The 25399-nt window shown below is 23.2% G+C and overlaps 1 protein-coding gene across 4 annotated transcripts in view; it reads left to right on the forward strand.

The window, feature by feature from the left end:
• Positions 1-2726: 2726 nt before the first annotated feature.
• Positions 2727-25399, forward strand: part of LOC117174503 (ras-related protein Ral-a) — a 37934-nt gene continuing 15261 nt past the window's right edge. Inside the window, exons 1-4 of one of the 4 annotated variants that reach the window (XM_033363675.1) lie at positions 2766-2781; positions 2983-3103; positions 15841-15957; positions 19035-19243. In XM_033363675.1, coding sequence (XP_033219566.1) covers positions 15853-15957; positions 19035-19243 — 314 coding nt within the window. In that variant the 5' untranslated portion in view covers positions 2766-2781; positions 2983-3103; positions 15841-15852. Of the gene's footprint in view, positions 3104-3125; positions 3646-15840; positions 15958-19034; positions 19244-25399 lie in introns of those variants that run through there. The other 3 variants (XM_033363678.1, XM_033363676.1, XM_033363677.1) reach the window with 3 other exon arrangements.

Genomic DNA, 25399 nt, shown 5'->3' on the forward strand with positions numbered 1-25399 from the left:
TCAAAAAGAGATTTAATTTCTGCTAAAGCAGGTAAATTTTAAAATAATAAAGACAAACTTTAAAAAAAAGAGTTGAATTTTCAACCGAAAAGTTAACGAAAAAATGCAATTTTCGATTAATTAAAATAAATTCTCAAATTCTCGTAAATTCTCAGAGAATTTATTTCTCGGTTATATTCTCAGTAATATTCTCATTCTCGTTACCGTTCTCAAAGTAATATAACTGGCTCAGAACTCTAATCCAGTGCAAGGGATTAAGTTCATTTTTGCCCTATTTTGCTAATATCTTCGTAAAAGCTAATTTTTTCTGTATGAGTGCATTTCAAAAATATTTTTTATTTTTTAATTACTATTTAATGAAATAAAAAAAAGATAATAATAATGATTAATTATAAAAATATTACAGAAATAAAGGTTTGTTCTATGCATTTGATTCATTGTTTTCCCCTCAGCTTTTAACGAAGTGAAGTTAGCTGATGGTTGAAGTGAAAATACGAAAAATAACTAGTTGACGCCACGCATGCGCATTGCGTAAAGGTTTTAAAATAGGGGGCACTGGCTGAGGGAAAAAAATTTAACCAAATGCATATGGGACAACACTTTAATTTTGTTATATCTTCGTAATAAATAATAATTATTGTCATTTTAATATTTCTTCAAATAGTAATTAAAAACCAAAAACTAATTTCTGAACACAATTATATGGAAAAAATAAGTTTTTACAATGATAGCAACAAAATAGGGAAAACATGGACCGAATCCCATTCGCTTGGTCCATTGTTTTCCCCTCAGCGCTCAATGAAGTGAAATGAGCTGGTGGTTATGTGAAAATACCTGATTAGGTATTCCACGTTAGGTGGGGGAAATTCAAGATGTCTGCACGCCGAGGGCCAAACAACAATGCCAGTTGCATTGGATGAAACTTTATTTTTTTAATAACTTGAAAAAAAATTATCTTCCACCATAAGAATATCTTTGCCATAAGTATCTTTAAATATTATTTTTTTTCATAGGCTATACAATAAAATAATAAAATCGCTCATTTTCTTTGTATCGTGTTTATTATGCAATTAAACTGCTTTTGAAAAACAAAGAATAATATCCAAAGCACAAAGTTCCACGAAAGTTCAAATTGGAAAAATTAAAATAAAATTTTTATACCAATTAAAAATTAAAGTTTATCCACATAGTCCACATTTATAGTGTTAAATTTTCAACTAAAGGAATTAAACTAATAATTAATTTTCAAAAAACTAAATAATTTTTAACAAAATGATTAAAGTTTTAAACAAACAAAGGAAGTTACAAACAAAGAGAATCATATTTTACCAAAAAAGGCGATTTTGCTACAAAATGCATGAATTTTCAGCCACATAGTTGAATTTTCAACCTAAAAATATACATTTCTAACCAAAAATGGAATGGTTAAATTATCAGTAAAAAAATAATTTTCGAGCAAAGAAAAACGAAGTTTCACAAATCATTACAATTTTCGTTCAAACAAATTAATTTCAAACTAAAAATTTGAATTTTCAACCAAAGAAATTAATTTTCAACTAAAAAAGATACATTCTTATCAGAAAAGATATTGTTTAATTTTCATCAAAAGAATAATTTTCAACCAAAGAAAGAGAAGTTCCAACAAAATATTTTAATTTATAATCAAATAAAATAATTTCTAACCAAAAATGTTGATGCTCAAACAAATAATTTTCTCACAAAACACGAATTTTTAACTAAAAGAAAATTATTTTAAAAAAAGGAGTTTCAACAAAATAGTTAAATGTTTAACCAAATTGGTATAGTAAAATTTTCAGTTAAAAAAATTAGTTTTCAAACAACTAAATAGATTTCAACAAAATAGTTCAATCTTAAGCAAAAAAAATTAATTTAGAAACAAAAAGAATGATATTCTATGAAAAAATACGAATTTGTTACAAAACACAAATAATTTTCTATCCATAAGTCGAATTTTCAAGTAAAATAATAAATTTTTTTTACAAAATATTAAAATTTTTAACCAAACAGTTAAATTTTCAAACAAGAAGATTAATTTTGTACTAGAAAGACAAGTTTTTTAACAAAATATGAATTTCTAACCAAACTGTTAAAGTTTAAACTAAGAAAAGGTACATTTTCAACAACAACAAAAAACGAATTTTCACCATAGGAATTAATTTTAAACAAAATAGTTAAATTTTCATCCAAACAAATGATTTTTCAACTAATAAATGTAAATTTTCAAACCAAAGAAAAACTAATTTAAAAAAAAAATAGTTAAATTTTCATCAAAAGAAATGATTTGTTAAACAAAAAAATAAATCCTCAAATAAACATTATTAATTATTTGATATTTCAACCAAAAACGATTTTAAATGTAAAGACTAGAAATAAAAAAACAATAATAATAATTTTGAACAAAATAGTTCAATTTTCAACTAAAGAGAAGACTCTTCAGCCGATAAAATAAATGTTTAACTAAATATTTTAACTTTCAACCAAGTACTTGAATTTTCAACAAAAAAAAACTACATTTTTTAATTTAAAAAACTTTAATTCAACCAAAAAAATTTTATTTTCATGGAACTTTCGCTAGAATTCTCCTGTTGGTACTGTTGCTTGACCCTCAACGTGCAGCCATCTTTGATTTCTCCCACCCAAGCTAAAATGGGCTGTGAGCGTGACAGCGCAACCTCAAATTTACCCCTCAAAAGTCTCAAATGCTCAAACATTTTCACGCGCAAAGGCAAACACACATATCACACACACGCATACAAGTGGGTTAGTGAATATAAAAAGCTAAAGAGCCCCTAAAAATAACAAAATTTCAAGTACATTAAACAAATTTAAAATTGCAAAAAAAATGGAGAATTAAAGGCAGAATCTTTTAAATTTTTTATCGGCAAAGTGAGACGAATAGTTGAATATAGTGAATAGTGTTCCCCAGTGTATAATTGACTCCGTGTGTACATTTTTTTATAGCACTGGAATTTACGGAACGCCACTCACGCCGATGGCAGTGTGACGAACCAGGGCAAACTCACAAGTGGCAAGTAGTGAATACAGAGTGCTCGAAGTTTTTATTGTGATCCGATTCTGAAAGGTATTTACACGAAAGAGTGAGATTTTGATTGTGAAATTTAAAATTCGCTCAGCAGAGGTTTTCCAAAATTGTAACCGTAGTTCTAAGCCACGAAGAAATGAGAATCAATAATGGTTAACACACATCGAAAGATATCACCCGACAGCGCGGCACCGCCTTTTTCGTTATTCATGACTCGTATACGCCCTTTATCTTCGAAATTAATTACCATTTTAATTGTTATCACTACCCTATTCGGACTATCGCTATCCTAACCTCAAACTCTCCAGAACTCGATTTTTTCTCAAACGTTCTACCTATAATCAATTCAGTTTCATTAATTTCAATTAACAAGCGTGTTTCAACTTTTCACAAACATTTTCAGGAATCGGGAAAAAGTGGATAGTCAATCAAACGTTTTTTTAAAATGATTTTCGGAGAATTTAATTTTCTGAAATTGAGAAGTGACAGATGTCAAAAGTGACGTTTCGGAGTGTTTTTTTCTCTCTTTTTGGTGCAGATTTCCCTTGCGGGATTTGAGAAAGTTTTGGATTTTATTTTTGGTAGGTAGAATATGAGGTCCTAAATAATTACTTTTTTTTTATTGATATTCTTTGCGTTTGTTGGTTAACATTTGTTGAGTTTTGTTTTATGTAACTCCTTTCACTGATTTTATTTTGGATCTTGTGTTAATTTCATTTATCAAACTGAACTGGTTTCATAACTACTAATCTAACTTTCATAAGTTAAAAAATGTATAAGAAGGAAGTCAATTATCGAGGCGGAGTAGATTACAGTCCCGGGTGAATCACGTCTCTGATTCATTCCAATTTGGTTTCTAATTACTAGGGTGCTTTGTAAAAATGCTTAATCTTTTTTTTTTATAACATGGCTTCCCTACGTCTTGTTTCTTTTAGTTTCAGATTATTTCAGGCCAATTATAAGAAAAACCTTTTGAAATTTTTTTCTCTGAAATTTTTTTTCGATGATCTAAGTTTGATAATCAAATTGATGATATTTCAAACATGCAGTAACAAATATTTAAAAAAAATACAATTATCACGTTTCATTCGCTGATTTGGAACAGGGAATTTTAGAAAATAATTATCGTTTTTATTTTAGGGCAAGAAGTTGCCGTAGAGAAATATAATTTCACTTGTGACAATGAATTTTTGACATGGAACGTGAATTTTTTTAAAGAAAATGAAAAAATTAAGAAATTTGAGCAAGAATAGTTGAATTTTCAACCAATAAATAAACCAACAATTTTCTACATAAAAATTAAATTTGCAATCAACTTGATGAATCTTGAACTGAAATAGTTCCATTTGAAACAAACAAGATTAATTTTGAAATAAAATTATGTATTTTTGACTAGAATAGTTGGATTTTAAACCCAAAGGTGAATTAAAAAAGAAATAAAAAAAGAATCTTCATTGAAAAAAAATCTATTTTCAATCCAAAAAAACTTTTTTTTTCAACATAAAAATTAGATTGCAAACCAACTTAATGAAAATTCAAATGAAATAGTTTAATTTTCAACTAAAATTATGAATTTTTTACAAAAAAAAAGAACCGAATTTTCAACAAGATACACGAATTTTCAAATAAAAAAGATCACTTTTAAAACATTTAGTTGAACTTTCAACTAAAAAGAATGAATTTTGACTCAAAAATGGAATAGTTACATTTTCAATTACAAGATTAATTTTCAACAAAAAGAAAAAGAATTTTCAACTAAAATGGTAAATCTTTAACTGGAATAGATAAATTTTGAACAAAAACGTGATTTTTCAAGCAAAAAAGGTAACTTTTTAACCAAATATGGTATAAAAAAATTTTCATTTTAAAAATAAAAAAAAAATTTAACAACACACATAAATTTTCTACCAAAAAAGATCAATTCTAAATCAAATAGTTTAATTTTCAATTAAAAAATATATATATTCGGCCAAAAATGTATTAGTTAAATTTTCAGTTAAAAAATTAATTTTTAACTGCAAAAAATGAATTTTTAACAAAATAGTTCAAATTTAATCTGGAATAAGTAAATTTACAATTAAAAAATTAATTAAAAAAAAAAGAATAATTGTCAACAAAAATTTAATAATTGATATATTAATCCAAAAAGATTTTTCAGTCATGCGATTTTTAGATAAAGAAAGAAGATTGTTCGTTGCGAATTCATATTTTTTAATTAAAAATTCAACTTCTTAGTTAAAAGTTAACCTCTTTTGTTAAAAATTATTTTTTTGTTTCAAGCTTTATAATTTTTAATTGAAAATTCAACTCTAGTTTTTAGAGCAGAAGTAGTATTTCAAAGATGAAATATTTCTGAATTATAATAGAAATTTTTTTTACATTGTTTATTGCGAATTCATGCTTTTGTAGTTAAAAATATAAATACTTGGTTAACATTTCTGGGTGGCCGCTGAACCGGGAAATGACCGGGAATTTTTTGAAAATGGGAAATGACAGTGATTTTTTTTTGTTGACCGAAAATGTTATGTAGAAGAAAAATCTGTCCACGTTCGATTTCAGCAGTTTTTAAATAATTAGTTGAATTTCTATGTTTTTCAATTATGCAAATATTTAGCTTACAATACGTAATTAAAAATTTCTTTACATTCAAAATTTTTATTTTTAAGCTTATATTTTTAATTTAAAGAATTTTTAAATTCTTTCTTAAAGGCTCGATCAAATAAAAAAAAAAGCCTTTAATGTTGAAAATTTTGGAAAATAAACATTTTCATTTAATTAATAAATCTGTTTTTTATTTATCTCTACTTTAAGTAATAAAAAGTAAACAAAAACGATTTTAAATCAGTTCAAAGTTTAAGAATTTTCAGATTTTAACGTTAAAACTTAAACGGTTTCAATTTGAAAGTCTTAATCATTAAAAAAATATGAACGTGTGACTGAAGGTTTATAAACTATTTTCAACATAAAAATAACTTCATAATAATACATTCTTAATTAAAGGAGTTTATTACATTAAAAATATTGTTTCCGTCTAAAATATTCAATTTTTAACCCATTCAATTTGAAATGTTTAATTAAAAAAAAGATTAATTATTGAATATTTAGCAATATTTGAATTTGTATTTAAGACAAGTAAATTGAAACCAAATATTGAAAAATTAGGAATTTTCAACTAAATTGTTTGAAATAGAAAGCCTGGAATCGTTAAAATTTCGAAGAATCTTTAAACTTTGAACGTTGCAATTTTAATTGTTGTATTTGAAAAATGCTTAATGTGTAAGTGAAATTGTTTCAATTTTGAAGGATTAAAAAAAATGTAGGAAAAAATTCAAATCAATTTAAAAGATACTTAAAAGTTATGAAAACATTTCTAAAATAATTTAAAATTTTAAAAAAAGTTCAAACATGCTAATGTTTCAAGATTTTGAAATAAAATTTTGAATTTTAATGTTAAGTTCAGTTAAAAAAAATGTAATCGGTCAATTGTTAAAATTTTTAGCTTAAAATTTTTTAAAATGATATAATTTTGAAAAATTAAATACATTGATTGATTCTACAATTAGGAGCACTGAAAATGATAACTTGGATATCTAGTTTGGGAGAGAATGCATTTAATTTTTAATTGTTTAGTTGAAAAGTGTTGAAAAGCTTTCATTTTACACGTGGAAATTATTGAGAATTTAAATACAACGTTTTTGAATTAAAAAACTGTTAAACCTTAATTTAAAAAATTTTTAATTCAAGAATTCCATTTTTTTGGACCGGGAAAATCCAGGAAATGACAGTGAATTTTTTCTTTTACCGAGAATTTTACAAATTTGTAGAAGAAAAATCTGTCCACGTTGGTTTTTAACAGTTTTTAAATAATTAGTTGAATTGTTATGTTTCTCAATTATGCTATTATTTAGATTACAATGCGTAATTCAAAATTTTTATACTTTAACAATTTTCCATTAAAAATAAAAGCCTTTGATGTTGAAAAAAAGTAAAGAATCTTTAACTGAATTGTTTGACATAGAAATTCTGTAATCGTTAAAATTTCGAAGAGGCTTTAAACTTTGAATGTTACAATTTTAATGGTTATATATAAAAAATGCTTCTTTTGTAAGTGAAATTTTTAAATTTTGATATATAATTTTCAAATTAGCATTTGTAGAAAAAATTTGACTAATTTTAAGAGATAATTAGGATTTTTAAAAAGATAAAAAATTATCATGCAAATTTTAGAAAGTTTTCTGAAAGTCTTCTAGAATCTTTTTTGTAAGTTTTGTTTAAATCTTTGAAAAACTTTTAAAATATTCTCTTAAAATAATTTTTCAAAATGAAAAATTATTCATTGACCGTGAAAAATATTTGCGAACCGGGAAATGACCGGAAATTTATTTCGTCGATTAAAACGGCCACCCTGAAATTTAAACTCTAATTAAAAATTAATTTTTTAGGTTGAAGATTCATTTTAATTTAAAATTTATCTCTGGTTGAAAATTTAATTACTTTGTTGAATGAAAATTTGTGTTTTTTAAATTGAAAATCCAAATACTTCGTGGAAAATTCACGTATTTTGTTCAAAATTCGATTTTTTTGTTAAAAAATTATCACTTTATTGACGTTTTTTGTTTAAAAATTCTTCTTTTCGGTTAAAAATATAAGTATTCCAGTTAAATAATTATAATTTTAATTGAAAATTCATCTTTTAGATTTGAAATTAAATTATTTGATGTAAAGTTAAATTCTTTTTTAAAAATTAATTTTGTATGTTTGTTAAAGATTCATCGTTTTAATTCAAAATTTATTTCTTTAGTTGAAAACTGAGCTGCTTTATTAAAAACTTGATATTTCTTTGAATATTTTTTGGTTGAAATTTTTTTTTTTTTAAATGAAAATGTAACTATTATTCCAGTTGAATATTCCATTATTTTAAATAAAAATTCATCTCTTTAGTTGAACATTCATTTTTTTACTAACAATTTCTCATTATTAGTTGAAAATTCATATTTTTGTTAGAAATTAATCTCCTTGGTTGAAAATTAATATTTTTAGTCAAAAAATTAATTATTATAGGTAAAGATTCAACTATTTGGTGAAATATTAAATTCTTTTGTTAATTTTTTTTAAAGATTCAGCATTTTAATTGAAAATTCATCTCTGCTTGAAAACATAATTTGCTTTATTGAAAATCCATTTTTATTGTTAAGAATCCGATTATTTTCAAAAAGTTTAGCTGTTCTATTTTTGGTGAAAAATGTATCTTTTGGGATGAAAATTCAACTGTTTGGTTGAAAATTGATTTTTTTTTATTTAAAAATTAGACAATTTGTTTGAAAATTTATATACTTTGTGAAAAGTTCGCCTTCTTTTGTAGAAGATTAATCTTTATCGTTAAAAGATTCATAGTTTTAGTTGAAAATTCATCAGTGCGATTGAAAATTAATTTCTTCAACTGATAATTTAAATGTCCAGTTTTAGTTGAAAATTGATCTTTTCTTGTTCAAAATTCAACAATTTGGATGAAAATCTGTCTTTTTTAATTGAAAATTCAACTCTTTTGTTAAAAACTCACATATTGTGTTAAAAATCTTTTTTTTTTTGTACAAAATTATCTTTTTCTTTGCAAGTTAATCTTTTTGTTAAAAAATTATCTTGTCGGTTAAAAATTCAAGTATTCCAGTTAAATATTTATCATTTTAGTTGAAAATTGATTTTTTACATTTTTTGGGTTAAAAGTTGATATTTTTTTAGTGCAAAATAGATTTATTCCAAAGTTTATTTAAGTTTCTATTGCCTCAAATTCGTATTTCTAAATTAAAAATTCAACAATTTGATTGTCATTTTTTTCCTTGGCTGAAAATTAAACTGTTTATTTTTTTTATTTTGAAAATTCGTCTTTTTTGGTTAAAAAATCAAACGCAAACTGCAACTATCTGAATGATAATTCAAGAATTTCTTTCAGAAAATTTGGACAACTACCATAAAATGTTCCTTTTGCAATCTGAAAAAAAGAACAAAAAAAACATTTAAAAATGTGAAAAGCTTCACGATTTTTGGTTATTTTATTATAAATATAACTATTTGTTCGAAAATTAATTTCTTTTGATTGAGCATTCGATTGTCTTGTTAAAAATTCGTCTTTTTGGGTTGGAAATTCAACTGTTTGGTAGAAAATTCGTCTTTCGGTCGGAAAAATACAATAGTTTAATTTCATTTTTTTTTTACTGAAAAATCATCCTTAGTTAAAAATGCAATTGTTTGGTGCGAAAATAATTTGTTTCGGTGAAGGATTCAACTATTTCGTTGAAGATTCGCTTTTTTCGTAGAATTCTACCCTACCTTGATTTCAATTAAAAATCTCTATTAGTCGAAGTTAAAGTTTCCGCCGGTAATCGGTTCTGTCAGTTTTGTTGAAAATTAATTTTTTTGTTGAAAATTCAACTGTTTTGTAGGAAATTGGTCTTTTTTGCTTGACAATTTTCTTAATTTCTTTACAAAAAAATCTTTCTTGGTAAAAATTTCAACTCTATGTTTGAAAATTTATTTCTTTTGTCAGAAATGTAATCTTTTTTAGTTAAAAATTCAACTATATATTTGAAAATTAATCTGTTTTAGTTTAAGATTCAACCGAAATTTTAAATATTTTGTATTGAAAATTCAAAGGATTTATAAAAAGTTCGTCTGTTTTTTTTTCAAATACACCAGTTTGGTTTCAATTTTTGTTATTTTTTGACTGAAAAATTTTCCTTTGTTGAAAATATAATCCGTATGTTGAAAATTCTTCTTTTCGTTTTGCAAATATATATTTTTTTTAGTAGAAATTTTCACATTTTTGGTTAAAAATTCAACTATTTGGTTAAAAGTAGGACCGCTTTATTAAAAATCCATATTTTTAATTGAAGATTTATCAATTTAGTTTAAAACTCAATTCTTTTGAAAGAAAATATTAAATCATTCATTTTTTCGTGTTAAAAATTCCACCGTTTCCTTTGATTACATTTTTATCTTTAGATATAGTATAAATATTAAAATTAATCCCGTTAGTCAAAATTGTATCTAAAAAAATCAGTATTTAAATGCAAAAAAAAGCTGGAAATAAATTTGGTTGTGCCTCTAAGAATGTGAAAGTAAAACTTGAAAAGTATATTTCTTCACGGATTTTTGATGCAAATGTTCTACATTTTCTCTGATACATTAATGTTACTGTTCTAAGAGAAAATGTGAAAGAAAAATAATTGATTCCATTGCATAAAGTAGAATTTATGTTTGTTCTGGAGACCAGAGTTATTCAGCTGGTTCGCTATAATTACGTACACTTGACCCTTTACGAAAGATTTCCCACGCCGACAAGATAATTTCCATATCCTGTCTTTCTTAACACTAATGGAACTAAGAGAGCATTTCGCAGAAATTTTTCACATCTCTCTAATCAATCTGCATCGTGATCCCAACATCTTGTGGGAAATTCTCTTCTCTAGAAGTCTGTAACATACCTCGTAAATTTTTTAATCATTCTCTGGCCGAATATCATCTCAAAAATGTATTCTAGAAATTTATTTCCTTAATATTTTTTCCATTTCAGTTTTTTTTTATTACTGAGTGTGAATTTATTCCATTGTTTAAACTGAAACTTCAACATTGACAGAACGGGAAATTTTTAAATATTTTAGGATTTTTAAGATTTAAACCTTTTTAAATGAATTAAAAAATATATTCTATTTTTCAAGATGTTGTACGGGATTTTAAGCATTTAAAAATATTTTAAAGAATATAGTGTATTTTAAAATTTCAGAAAGTATTGAAGATTTCACGATCAAGATGTTAGGGAGTTTTTTCTACAGCGTTTTTCTTTTTTTAATCAAATATACAATGGAATAACAATTATTTTTCATTTGTAAAATGATTTTATTAAAAATCTAATCTGTTTGGTAACAAATTTAAATTTCTGCTTGAAAAGACTTTTTTTGGTTTAAAATTCAACAGTTTGTTTGCGATTTTTTCTCTCTCTTGGCTGAAAAATCTTTCTTAGTTGAAAATTTAACAAATGTTAAATGTCGTCTTTTTTGTTGAATTCAACTGTTTTTGATTAAAAATTGAAATCTTTCTGGGTTTAAATATCGACTACTACATGTTTCTTACAGAATTCATCCTTTTTTATATGAATATTTAACTGCTTGGTTGACAATTATTTAAAAAACATAATTTTTTAAATTCAAATTCATCAGTTTAATTGGTAAAATGAACTATGCTGTCGAAAATTCTTTCTTTCTTTAGCTGAAAATTAGTGTTTTTTAATGAAAGTTTAAAAATTTCAGTGGAAACTTGATCTATTTTGTTCCAGATGAATATTCCATTATTTTGTTTAAAAATTCATCTTTTTAGTTGAACAATATTTTTTTTAAATAATAATTTAAGTATTGAATTTCTAGTGAAAAAATGATATTTTTTAGTTGAAAATTCATCTTTTTGATTTAAAATTTAACTTTTCCAGCTGAAGATTCGTTATTTAAGTTGAAAATTCATCACTTTCTTTGAAAATGTAACTATTATTTTTGAAATAAGTTATTTTTTGTTGTAGAAAATTACTTTTTTAAAATAAAAATGTAACAAACTATTCCAACTGAATATTCCATGATTATATAATTTGAATTGAAAACTCATCTCTTTTGTTGGACATTAATTTTTTATGTAAAAATTAAACTATTCCATTTTTTATTATAAAATTATCTTTTTTTAGTAGAAAATTCGTCTTTTTTGTAGAAATTAATATTTTTTGTTAAAAATGTATCTTTTTTTTTTTAATTCAACTATTCTAATTAAAAGATTCATCATTTTAGTTGAAAATTTGTCCTTTTTACTTGAAAATTCATGTATTTTGTTCAAAAATCGCATTTTTCGATGGAAAATTAATCTTTTGATTTGAATATTCAAGTATTCGATTTAAATGTTCATGATTTTAGTTGAAAAATCATCCTCTTATTTTTAAGTAAAAAACTAATTGGTTGAAAATTAGTTTTTTCTGTGTGTGAAAAATTAGTTTTTAAAAATAAAAATTTAACTATTTCATTTCTAGTTGAAAAATGATGCTTTTTAGTTCAAAATTCATGTATTTTGTCGAAAAATCGTCTTTTTTGGTAGAAAATTAATCTTCTTGTTTTGAAATTTCATATTTTGGTTAAAAATTTAAGTCTTCCATTTAAATATTTGTCATTTTAGTTTTAAAAATTTCATATTTTTAGTGGAAAATAAAACTACTTTGTTGAAATTTGGACTCTTTTGATAAAAATTCATCTTTTTAGTTTAAAATTTATTCTTTTGTTTAAAATTTAACTATTCGAGATGAATAATTTACATTTTAGTTGAAAATTCATCAATTTTTTATTAATTAATTTGTTTTACAGATTTAAGTGTTCTATTTTTGGTTGAAAATTGATCTTCTTGTGTGAAAATTCACGTTTTTGATTAAAAATTCGACTATTCCAGTTAAAGATTCGATTTCAACAGTTTTTAAATAATTAGTTGAATTTTTATGTTTTTCAATTATGCTATTATTTAGCTTACAATGCGTAATTCCAAATTATTTCATTAAAAAATTTTCCATTTAAAATTTGTATTTCTAAGCTTACATTTTAAATTTAAACAATTTTTAAATGCTTTCTTAAAGAGTTGAACAAATAAAAAATGAAAGCCTTTTACGTTGAAAATTTTGAATGAAAAACATTTTTGTTTAACAAATAAATAATTTTTTTTTAATTTATCTGTACTTTAAGTAATAAAAAGTGAACAAAAGCGATTTGACAAACCGATTTTAAATCAGTTCAAAATTTAAGATTTTTCTGATTTTAACGTTCATTTGTAAATGTTCATTTACAAATTAACATTTGTAGAAAAAATTGGAGTAATTTTAAGAGATATTTAGGAGTTTCAAAAAGATTGAACATTATCATGCAAATTTTAGAAAGTTTTCTTAAAATCTTCTAGAGTCTTTTTTGAATGTTTTGTTTAAATCTTTGAAAAACTTTTTAAATATTGTCTTAAAATAATTTTTCAAAATGAAAAATTATTTTTAATTTTCCTATGAATCTTAAGAAAATGTTTTTATTCTTTTGAAGCCTTACACAATTCTTGAAAATAATCTAATTTTGTTGTTGAAAATTTGTGAAAATTTGTGAAAATCTACATTTTGTTTTATATTAGGCTATTATTTCAAATTTTATATTAAGTTTGAATCTTTTCGAAACTTCTACATATCTCTTAAAATTATTCAAATTTCGCTTACAAATAATAAATGTTGAATTTTTATTTGTACATCCAATTTGGAAAGAAATTTTCTAACATTTGCAGGATTGTCTGAAAATTGTAAAAAAAAATCAATTAATTTTAAAAGATATTTAGAAGTTCTGTAAAAATTTCCAAAATAATTTTAAATTTAAAACAACTTCTAGATTTCTCAAGATTTTGAAATAAAATTTTGAAGCTTTCCAAGGATGTTTAAACTATTTAGAAAGAAAATAATAGAATTTCTAATTTAAGAAGTGTTCAGTTAACATTTTTTCAATTTTTAAATATTTAATGTTTCTAGCTTAAAGTTTCTTAAAATGATATAATTTTGGAAATTTTAAAGTTCATTGATTGATATTTTAAATTAGGACATTGAAAATGATAACGTGGATTGATATTTTTTTATATCGAAAATTTTTAGTACCTTCAATTTTATACGCGTAAATTATTGAGCATTTGAATACAAATTTTTTTAATTAAAAACTTTTCAATTTCAATTTTAAAAGTTTAAAATTTAACAGTTCCACTTTGAGTGCTTTTATTTGCAGCTCAGTTTTTATTACCTCAAGTAGAACATTTTTCATCTTTAGCGTTCCATTTTTACATTCTCATCAGAGAAGGTATTAGATTTGTGTAAAATTTGACCCCCCCCCCCCCAGTTTTTGTCAAATGTCCACGTTTTGAGACCCCCTGAATCCGGAAAACAGGTTTTTAGTGTCCACAACTAAAGGTCAAGTTCTTTAGCCAGCCATTCTGGATAGAAATTCAAAAAGTGGGCACATTTTAAATATTTTTAAGACCACTTTTTTAAAAATTCAAAAATTCTCTATACGGTTATTCATAGAATTAAAAAAATTTAACAATTTATTCTAATGACTTTCGTTGAAAAATCAAAAATTACTAGAGTTATAGCATTTTCAAAATCCAGAAAAACAAACTAAAATGAACGATTTAAGGCAAAACAACGCATGATACGAAAAAAAGTCTAGAAAAGAAAAACGTTGCTTTGTGAAAGCCCTACGAGATTATCATAACAACTTTTCGAATTTTTTCGAATAATTGATTATTCAAATTTTGATCAAACAAAAAGTAATAAAAAATTGTATTTTGTTGTCAAACTATGCAAGGTAGAAAAAAAATTATAAGACAAACATTATGCACCCAAAAAATATCGACAAATTTTTTATGAATCAATTTTTTATAGGACACGTAGTTTTTGTTTTATTTATAAAAAAAAGAGAGAAAATACAAAACTTAAATTTTCCACACATGACACAAGCTAAGAAAAAATAAATAGATAAAATTTGTTTACCGAAAGTAGAGAACAACAATTTTTATAAATATTTTTTTTATATGATTAGTAGTTTATATTTTAATCGTGAATAACAACATTAAAAATAAAAAAATTAGATTTTTCGGTAAAATGACACAAGATATAAAGAGAAAGGTTCTTTAATACCAAAAAATCTAAAAATTTTTGTTGAAATAATTTCCTGATAAAATGCGTGGTTTTCGTTTTAATCGTAAAAAATAATATTATAAATAATGAAATTGATTGTTTGGAGAAACGGCACAAGACAAATTAAAATATTCATAAGGGCGTATGTTCCAAAACGTAGCTACAAAATTCTCTTTACCTATTTTTTTCGTATGACAGGCCGTTTTTTTTTTTTTAACTTTTAGCATGCCGAAATTTACCAGTTTTTTTTAGTCTCCAAAAAGGCTTTTTTCTCGTTTATATTTTCAAATTCAAAACATGACAAATATACAAATATTATGATTCAAAGTATTTAAAGCGCACTTTCTGAATCAAGGAATTTGATACGCAACCATTCTTTAAAAAATTAAAAACGTAGAAGCTGAATAGTTTTATGATAATATATTATAAATTAAATATATTTTTAAAAAATACTGAAATGTACAATTTTCAATTGGTTTAAAAAAATTTTAATATAACTTTGCCAAAACAAACTTATTTAAACTAACCACTTTCAAAATAAATCAGTTCAACATTTTGTACAATCATAATTCAATAAATTTGAAATTAATTAGGGAAAAATTAAAGAAACTTAAAAAGAATTTAATCAAATGCCTCCAAATTTAGGGCGAGTTTTAAAGACTTCAAAATGAATGAAATAAAAACTTTTAAAAACTTTATTGAATGAATATAATTGAGTAAATTTAGAAGAATGTACCAAATTTAGGATAATATAATAATAATTTAGGGAGAATTCAAAATGAATTGCAAAAAATGTTTTCAAATTTTTTTAAACGGGACAATGAAATTTCGTCTGTTTTAATACCAATGCAAGTTACGAATTATAATAATATACATTTATGTGAATGATATAAAATTTCAGGGATAAACTAGAGTGCGAAGCATGAGATACGTGATGAGAATGTGTTCGTTAAAGTCGAAGGAGCTTTAACAAAAGAGAATTCACAATCATTCAATTACTGTTGTCGATACTTTTACAATCATTAAATAAAATATTCTTGTTTAATAGGCATAAGCAAAAATGTCAAAAAAACCAGGAGCTACTCAGGCATTGCACAAGGTCATCATGGTTGGAAGTGGAGGAGTTGGAAAATCTGCTCTCACTCTACAATTTATGTATGACGAGGTGCGTGGGCGTAATATCGAATTCCTCATAGATTATAGTTTAATAACCTCTCACCTCATATTAACTATTTTATAAGGAAGAATTTTTATGACACTGACATACTTTCGCAAGTTTTGATTTTTTTTATGATCCAGAACACCTTTATTATGTTCACTGGTTATCTTAAGCCCAAAAATTGAGCTTTTGGTCAAAATGATTTATAAAATATTCTCTACCAATCTCATTGATACGTTTTTTAAAAAATGTTATTCATTAAAAGTATTGTTTATACAAATCATAATGGTATTATTCCGAAATAAAACATTTTTATTAAAAATGTAACAAAGAAATTTGTAGAGACTCCTTCAATGAATAAAAAGAGTGGGGTGAAATAAAAATTAAAACTATTACCCAATAATAAAATCCAATTATTTTTTGTTAAAAGTTCTTTTTTTTTTTGTTGGTTGAAAAGTCTATTATATTTAGTTGAAAACTTAACTATTTTGAAGGAAATTCGTTTTTTTTGGCTTTTTTTGTGGAAAATTAATCTGCTTAATCAACTATTTGCTTAAAAATGAATCTTTTGTTTCAGGATTCAAATTTTTTGATAAAAATTCGTCCTTTTGTGTAGAAAATTTAACTATTTTCGTAGAAAATTAAAATATTTGTCTGTTGAAATACCCACTATTAGATTTTCCTTGAAATTCATCTGTTTTTGGTTGAAATTCAACTGATTAGTTGAAGGTTGAACTTTTTTTTTTAAATCATCTTTTTTTTTGTCCAAAAAGTTATCTAATTGGTTGAAAGTGGAACTAATTATTTAAAAATTCTATTTTTTTGTTAAGAACTCTATTCTTTGGTTGGAAATAAAACTAATTTGTTGAAAATTAATTTTTGAACTGAAATTTAAAATTTTCCGTTTTTGGTTAAAACTTGATCCTTTTTGGTTGAAGATTCAACTGTTTTTTACAACACTCGTTCTTTTGTCTCCAAAAATTCAACAATTTTGTTAAAATTCGTGTATTTAATTAATATAAAATTCGTCTTTTTTGTTAGAAGAATAATTTTGGTTAAAAAATCACCTTTTTGGTTAAAAAGTGAAATTTTTCTTTTAAAATACTTTTTCTTTTGGTTGAAAATTTATCCTAAATAACAACTATTTGTTAGAATATTAATTTATTTTATTTAAAATTCGTCTATTTGGTTAAATTCAACTTGTTTAAAATTATTTTTTTATTATTAAAAATTAACTTTTCAGCCTTAACATTTAACAATTTCATTTTTGGTTGAAAATTTATATTTTTTTAATCAAAAATGTAAATTTTTTAGTTTAATATTTAAATATTTAGTTGAAAATTACCTTTTTGTTAAAACTTGATCTTTTTCGCTTCAAAAGTCAAATCTTTTTTAAAACTTTCGGTCTTTTTACCTTAAAAACTTAAATATTTTAAATCGTCTTTCGGCATGAAACATCAACTTTGTTAGTTAAAAATTCATCTGTTTGATTAAGGATTCAGCAATTTGGTAAAAAAATTAATTATTTGTTTAAAAATAAACTTTTTTTTTTTGAAAATTCAACCTTGGTTGAAAAATTGAGTTGGTTTTTTTCGTAGAAAATTAATCTTTCTGACTGAAAATTCATTCTTTTTGGAAAAAATGCAACTGCTTGGTTACAAATTTATCTGTTTTAGTTAAGCATTCAACTTTTTTGTATAAAATTCGTTCTTTTGGCTCGAAAATTCAACAATTTTTTTCAAATTCGTGTATTTTATTAATATAAAATTCGTATTTTTTGTTAGGAGATTAATTTTGGTTAACAAACCACCTTTTTGGTTAAAAAGTGAAATTTTTCTCTTAAAATACTTTTTCGTTTGGTTGAATGTTTATCGTAAATAAGTTTTAAATTCAACTATTTGTTAAAATATTAATTTATTTAATTTAATATTCGACTGTTTGGTTAAATTAAAATTTAAAAAAATTTTTTTTAATTAACTTTTTAACCTTAACATTTAACAATTTCATTTTTTGTAGAAAATTTTTATTTTTTAGTTTAATATTCAAATATTTAGTTTAAAAATTTTCTTTTTTAATTAATCTTTCTTGTATAAAATTCGTCTTCTAGGCTTAAAAATAAAAAAATTTAGTAGAAAATTAATCTTATTTATTGAAAAATTTTATTTTTGGTAGAACATTCATGTATTTTATGAAAATTCATTTTTTTCGCCGTAAAAGTCCAATGTTTTTTAAAACATTAGATTTATATAAAAAACATAACTTTTTTGTTGAAATTTCACCTTTTTGGATCAAAATTCATTTGTTTGGTTGAAAATTCATCTATTTGATTGAGGATTCAATTATTTTGTTAAAAATTCTTCTTCTTACAGTGAAATAAACTGGTGAAAAAAGGCTTTTTTCTTGAAAGGTTATTTTTAATCTGGAAATATTAATATTCTATTTTTGGTTGAAAACAGAGTTTCTTTAGTTGAAAATGCAACTATTTGGTTGAAAGATTCGTCTTTTTTGGTTTAATTCAACTGGTTTAAAATTCTTTTTTTTTTTTTTAATAATTGTTTAAACTGGAAAATTGACTATTTTATTTTCAGTTAAAAACTTATTTGCTATAGTATAAAATTGAACTATTTTTAGATAAAAATCGAATAATTCAATTTTCAGATAAGAAACTAGTTTTTAACCAAAGAAATTAGAAGAATTTTCAACAAAATTGTTGAATTTTGATCCCAAAAGGGCGAATTATCTACAAAACAGTTGAATTTTCAAACAGAAAATATGATTTTTCTGCAAAAAAGTTTAATTTATACCAAATACTTAAATTTTCAACCTGTTTCGTTAAGGATTTAACAATTGTGTTAAAAATTCGTCTTTTTTTGTGCAATTAAACTGATTACAACATTTTTTAAAGTAATTTCTTAAACTGGAAATTAAACTATTCCATTTTGAAAATATTGACTTTAATTTCATCAATAATTTTTAACAATACTCATAATTGAGCTTGAGATAACTACTGAGTATTCCTAATTATTTTGTTAACTTTTGCATAAAAAAGTTTCACTCAAATAAAATTTGAAACGTATTTTTAGTTCGTGGAAAACTACGAGCCGACAAAGGCAGACTCGTACAGGAAAAAAGTTGTATTAGACGGAGAAGAAGTACAAATCGATATTTTGGACACGGCAGGACAAGAAGACTATGCAGCTATTAGAGATAACTATTTCCGAAGTGGGGAAGGATTTCTCTGTGTTTTTTCAATCACAGAAGATGACAGCTTTCAGGCCACACAAGAATTCAGGTTAGAACAACAGTTTAAAGATAGTTCTAAGTGTACAGTGTCGTTTAAAATTAATCTTTAATTTTATTGAAAACAGTGAATTCATTTTTTCACCCTGAATTTTACAAATTTTAAGATAAAAAAATGTTTCCAATTTTTATTTCAACAGTTTTTAAAATAATTAGGTTGAATTGTGATCTTTTTAAATTATAATATCATACAGTTTACAGTGAATAATTCGAAAATCTTTCGATTAAAAATTTTCCCTTTTAGATTTGTATTTTCTAACACAAATTTTTCATTTAAAGAATTTTAAAATTCAGTTTTTAAAGACTTGAAAAATTAAAAATTACAGGGTGGCCGCTGGACCGGGAAACCCGGGAAATGACAGTGACTTTATGTTTGACCGGGAATTTAACCATATTTTTAGAATAAAAATTTGGTCCAATATTGATTTCAACCGTTTTTTAAATAATTTTTCAAATTTTGATTTTTATAAATTATTATATCAAAAGTGAAAATCTTTCACTTTAAACATTTTTCATTTTTTATTTTTAAGAATATATTTTAATTTCAAGGGATTTTAAACTGCAGGTTTAAAGTTTAAAACAAATTAAAAATTAGAAGTTTTTAAAATCGAAGATTTTTTAATAAAAAATAGGGTGGCTGCCGGACCGAGAAACCAGAAATTTTATGAATTTTCAGAAGAAAAATCTGCCCAAGTTCAATTTTAACAGTTTTTTTTAATAATTAAAGTATAGTTTTGAAGATTTAAACAATTTAAAATAAAAAAAAAATTTGATAAAAACAGTTTCATTTTATCAACTATAAATATAAAAAAATAAATTATTTTTAAAATGGATCTGTACTCTATAATTGATTTGACTAAACAATTCTAGATCAGTTCAAAATTTGAGAATTTCCAGATTGTAACTGTTTCAATCCGAAAGTCTTGAAAAGAATTAAAATTAATATATTATTTATTCTGAAAATTTAATTTTTAAATGAAAATTTTCATGATTTATCAATAATATATTTTTAATTCAGAGTTTTTAATTAATTAATTTTTAATTCCTTTATATTATTTTTTACATTAAATTTAATAAATAAATTTATTAATATATTATTTCTATTAATTTTTTCAGCTATTAAAAAATGTAAACGTGCATTTTACTATTTTTAACTTAAAAATAACTCCATAATAATATAGTCATAATTAAAGGTTTTTATTCAATTTAAAATTTAAAAATAAATAAGTGAAATTATTCAATTTTGACGCATAAATAACAATTGAACACTTATTATTTGTAGAAAAAAGTTGAGTAATTTTAAGAAATATTTAGAAGTTTTGAAGAGATTTAAAATTAATTAAAAACTTGAAATTATTTCAAATAATTTAAACGAAGTTTGTTAACATTTTTTTCAGAACTTCTAAATATATTTTAAAATTAATCGAAATTTTCCTACAATTTTTGAAAATCCTGCAAATTAAAAGAAAAGTTCTTAAAATCTTCCACAATTTCTCAAAGTGAAAAATCATTTTCAATTTTCCTAAGAATCTTAAAACATTTTTTTATTCTTTTGAAGTGTTTCACAATTCTTAAAAAAAAATTCCAAATTTTGTGTTTGAAATCTGCAAAAATGTACATTTTATTTTAAATTCGGCTGTGAGTATTTGAAATTATTTCAAGTTCTAAATTTAATTTGAATCTTTTTAAAACTTCTAAATATCTCTTAAAATAACTCTAATATTTTTAGAAACAAGAAGTGTTCTATTGTTATTTATAAATTCTAGTTTTTTTCTAAATTTGCAGGATTTTCTAAATATTATAGAAAAAATTCAATTCATTTTGAAATATGTGTAAAAGATCCCAAAACAAATTCAAAAATTATTTTGAATTTGGAAAAATTTTTAACCACTTCTAGATTTTTCAAAATTTTGAAATAAAATTTCAAAGCTTTTTACTGATGCCTAGACTATTTGAAATAAAAATAATTTAACATATTTTTGGAACTTAATCTGAATCTTTGAACTCTATAATTTATAAAAGTTCTAAATTTTGCAGTTAATTTGCATTTCATTTAACATTGTTTAATTGAAAATTGTTACTGCCTTCCCTTTGGTACGTGTACATTTTTGAGCATTTGAATACACTATTTTTGAATTTAAAAAACTTTTGAACTTCAATTTCAAAAGTTTGAAATTCAAGTGTTCCACTTGGAATGCTTTAATTGGTTGTTTATTTTTTATTACTTTATGTGGAAAAATATTTAGAATATCGTTTGATTTTTTTAATTTCATTGCCCGTGAAAAATGTTTGCGAACCGGGAAATGACCGGGAATTTTTTTCTTCGATTAAAACGGCCACCTTGAATTAGTAGCGTTTTAAATCTACAATTTTAGAGAGAAAAAATTTTTGATTGATCAACTGTGAATATACATTATAATGAATTTTAAAATTTAACTGCGCTTTAAGGAATAAAAAGTGAATAATTGCTCATTTTAAAATATTGTTCTAGTGTACAATTTAACAATTTTTCATTTCAGAAAAAGAACAATTACTTAATAATTATAAATATTTGACTGTTAATTTAAAGTCAGTAATTATAAATCAAATATTCGAAAATAAAACCAAAAAATTACACTTTGAACGCTGCAATTTTAATTTTTCTGTTTAAAAAATTATATTTACAAGTAAAATGGTTAAATTTGGATGTATAAATAAATATTGAACACCTATTATTCTTAGAAAAAAATTCTAGTAACTTTTAGAAGTTTTAGAATTTCCAAAGTTGACAAAAATTAATCTGATAGATTTCAAGGAAATATTTATATTTTTCAGGATTTTTTAAAATTTAAGGAACAATTCGAATCATTTTAAAAGATGCTTAGAAGTTCTGAAAAAATTTTCAATAATAATTTAAAATTCAAAAAAAAGTAAACCAACATGTAAATATTTAATATTTCTAGCTTAAAATTACTTAAAATGATTTGCAGCTCAGTTTTATTATTAAAATGGAGACATTTTTGGCTTTAGAATTTAAAATTTTGGAATTTCATTAACTGTACAAAATGTTTGCGAAACAGAAAAAAACCGGGAAATGACAGAGATTTTTTTTCTGGAAAATCCTGGAAATGTTAAGGAATTTTTCTTAAAGTCAGAGAATTTTTTCGAGAGCGTGCTTGATTTTTTCAATGCAGTAGTAAATTAAATAACAATAATTCTTTATGAGTAAAAGTAGATTAATATTACTCTATGGTTGAACATCAATTTTTTAAACTGAAAATTAAATTATTCAATTTTTGGGTGAAAATTGATCTTTTTTAGTTAAAAATGCATGTTTGTTAAAAAATTATCTTTGATTTTTAAAATTTATCTATTCCAGTTAAAGCTTTATCATTTCAGTTGAAAATTTGTTTATGGTTTTTTTTTTTTGAAAAAGTAATTATTTAACTGAAAATTAAACTATTCTATTTTTGGTTAAAAACTAATCTTTTTTAGTTAAAAACTTTACTATTTGGTTGTAAGTTATTTTATTTTTTAGTTGTAAATTCGAGTATTTGGTTTAGAATTGATTCATTTTGTAGAAAAGTCGTCTTTTTGGGAGAATATTCATCTTTAACTATTCAATTTTTGTTTGAATATTATCTTTTTTAGTTGAAAAATAGTCATTTTTTTGGTGGCAACTAATCATCATGGTTGAAAATTAATTTTTCTGGTTGAAAAATTAATTATTCTAAATAAAAACTTATAATTTCAGTTGAAAATTCATCTTTTTAGTTTGAAGTTCAAATATTCCAGTTAAAGATTCATCATTTTGTTTAAAAATTCATCATTTTAATTGAAAATTATTTATTTACCTAAAAATTTAACTTGCTCTCTTTGGTTAAAAAATCATATTTTATGTTCAAAATTAATCTATTCCAGTTGAAAATTAAATATTTTAGTTTAAAATTGGTCATTTTAGTTGAAACTTTTTTTTTTTGGAAAATTAATTTTTTAACTGAAAATTAAATCATTCAATTATTTGGTTGGGAATTCATTTATTTGGTTGAAAAGTCGTCTTTTGTGGTAAAAAATTAATCTTTTTGGTTGAAACAATTTATTGTTAGTTATTAGAATGATTATTCGAATTCATGAACATTAGGAACAAAATTATGAAATAATTTTCATTCCAATTTTCTTTACAAAAAACCTAATATTCTTTGAAATGTCCTTTACAATATTAATTCTTTACAAATATTCGTTCACGTTTTTAGGGAAATTATTTTATCTGGAAATTATACGTACAATTATTTTTAATTAGTAATTTTTTAAATTATGTTTATTGTAAAGAACAATTCAAAAAATAAAATGAGCTTTTATAAATTAAAATTAACTCTTTCCCCTCAAGCGGAAGCTAACGAAAAAATTAAATAAATAAATTTAGCATACAAAATTATGACTTCAAGTATTTTTGTGTTATTCTGTCGGTTTCTCTTCCAAAATTTGTTGCGCCTGCCTTCTCAAATTACTGTAGATCGTGACCTAAAATATTGAGTAGTCAGGGTGAACGTTGCACCGGAAACCCAGAAATTTTTTTGAAGCCAACCGGGAAATGACTGAATTTATTTTCAGACCGAAAATTTTACAAATATATGCCAGAAAAATGATTTTTAAAAATTATTATTTTATACAATATGATATAATGCAATTTAAAATAAGTACGATTTCAACTTCTTTTTTCATGTTAAGCTTAATTCTTAACTTTTTTAATTATGAAATTATTCAGTTTATAGTATCGTAATTCTGGAATTTTTTACTTGAAAAATTCTCCATTTTAGGTCTTCATTTTGAAGCTTACATTTCCAATTTAAATAATTATAAAATGCAGTTTTAAAAACTTACCAAAACTTTTAAAATTATTTTCAATTTTAAATAACTTAAAATTAATTTATTTATAATTAAACGCTTTTATTCAATTTTAGATCCTATTCAAATACTGTTTCAGTCCAAAATATTCCATTTTTATCCCATTCAATTTGAAATTTGTTTCACACGCTCAGAAGTTCAATTTTCAAACAAATAAATTAACTTTCAAGTAAAAAAGTTTAATTTTTAATCAAAAATGGGACAGTTAAATTTTGAGGTCAAAAAATTAATCGAATTTAAATTTTCAAGCAAAAAATGTAATTTGAAAACAAATAATTTAATGTTCAAAACCATAATTTTCTAGCGAAAACCTAAATTCACAATTTAGAAAATCACGCTTGTAACCAGAAAAAAACGAATTTTGAACAAAATAGATCAATTTTCAACGAAAAACGGTTACATTATTAGTTCAAAAAATTAATTTACAACAACAAATTAAAAGTTTTTAGCAAAATGGTTTAGTTTTCAACAAAATACATAAACTTTCAACGATATAGATGAATTTTCAACTAAAAAGATCAATTTTTATCGGAAGATAAAACGTTTAATCTTGATCTAAAAACATAATTTCAAACTATATTAAAAAAAATTTTACAAAAAAGATGCATTTTCAACGAAAAAAAAATGAATTCTTAATTAAAACAGATGAGTTTTTAAACAATAAGAATAATTTTCTACAAAAAAAGAATAATTTTTAACTGGGAAAGGTCAATTTGTAAAGCAAGAAAATGTCCACAAAACTGTTCAAGTTTCAAATAAAAAAAATTTAACCGAAGATGATACATTTAAATGTTTAGTATAAAAAATTAATTTTCAGCAAACACTTGAATTGTCAACAAAATAGTTCAATTTTCAACAGAAAAAGAATGTGTAACTAAAATAGATGCATTTTCAAACAAGAAGAATTATTTTAAATAATAAACAGATGATTTTTTAACTGAAAACAGTCAAATTTCAAGCAAAAAAAAAATTCGAATCAAATTGTTCAATTTTTATTGAAAAAATAAATACATTTTCAACTAGAAAAGATAAATTCTCAACAAAACATTATACAATTAAATTCTCAGTTAATTTATTCTTCAGCCCAAAAATAATCAAATTCTCAACAAAATAGTTGAATCATTAATTTCTAACATCAACAGATGGATTTTCACTCAAGAAGGATAATTTTTTAACAAAAAAGATGCATTTTCAACTGAAAATGATCATTTCTAAAAACAAAATAAAATTCAACAAAATTGTTAAATTTTCAACTTTAAAAATG

Source organism: Belonocnema kinseyi, chromosome 6 (genome assembly GCF_010883055.1).
Source record: "Belonocnema kinseyi isolate 2016_QV_RU_SX_M_011 chromosome 6, B_treatae_v1, whole genome shotgun sequence".
NCBI classification, from domain to species: Eukaryota; Metazoa; Arthropoda; class Insecta; order Hymenoptera; family Cynipidae; genus Belonocnema; species Belonocnema kinseyi.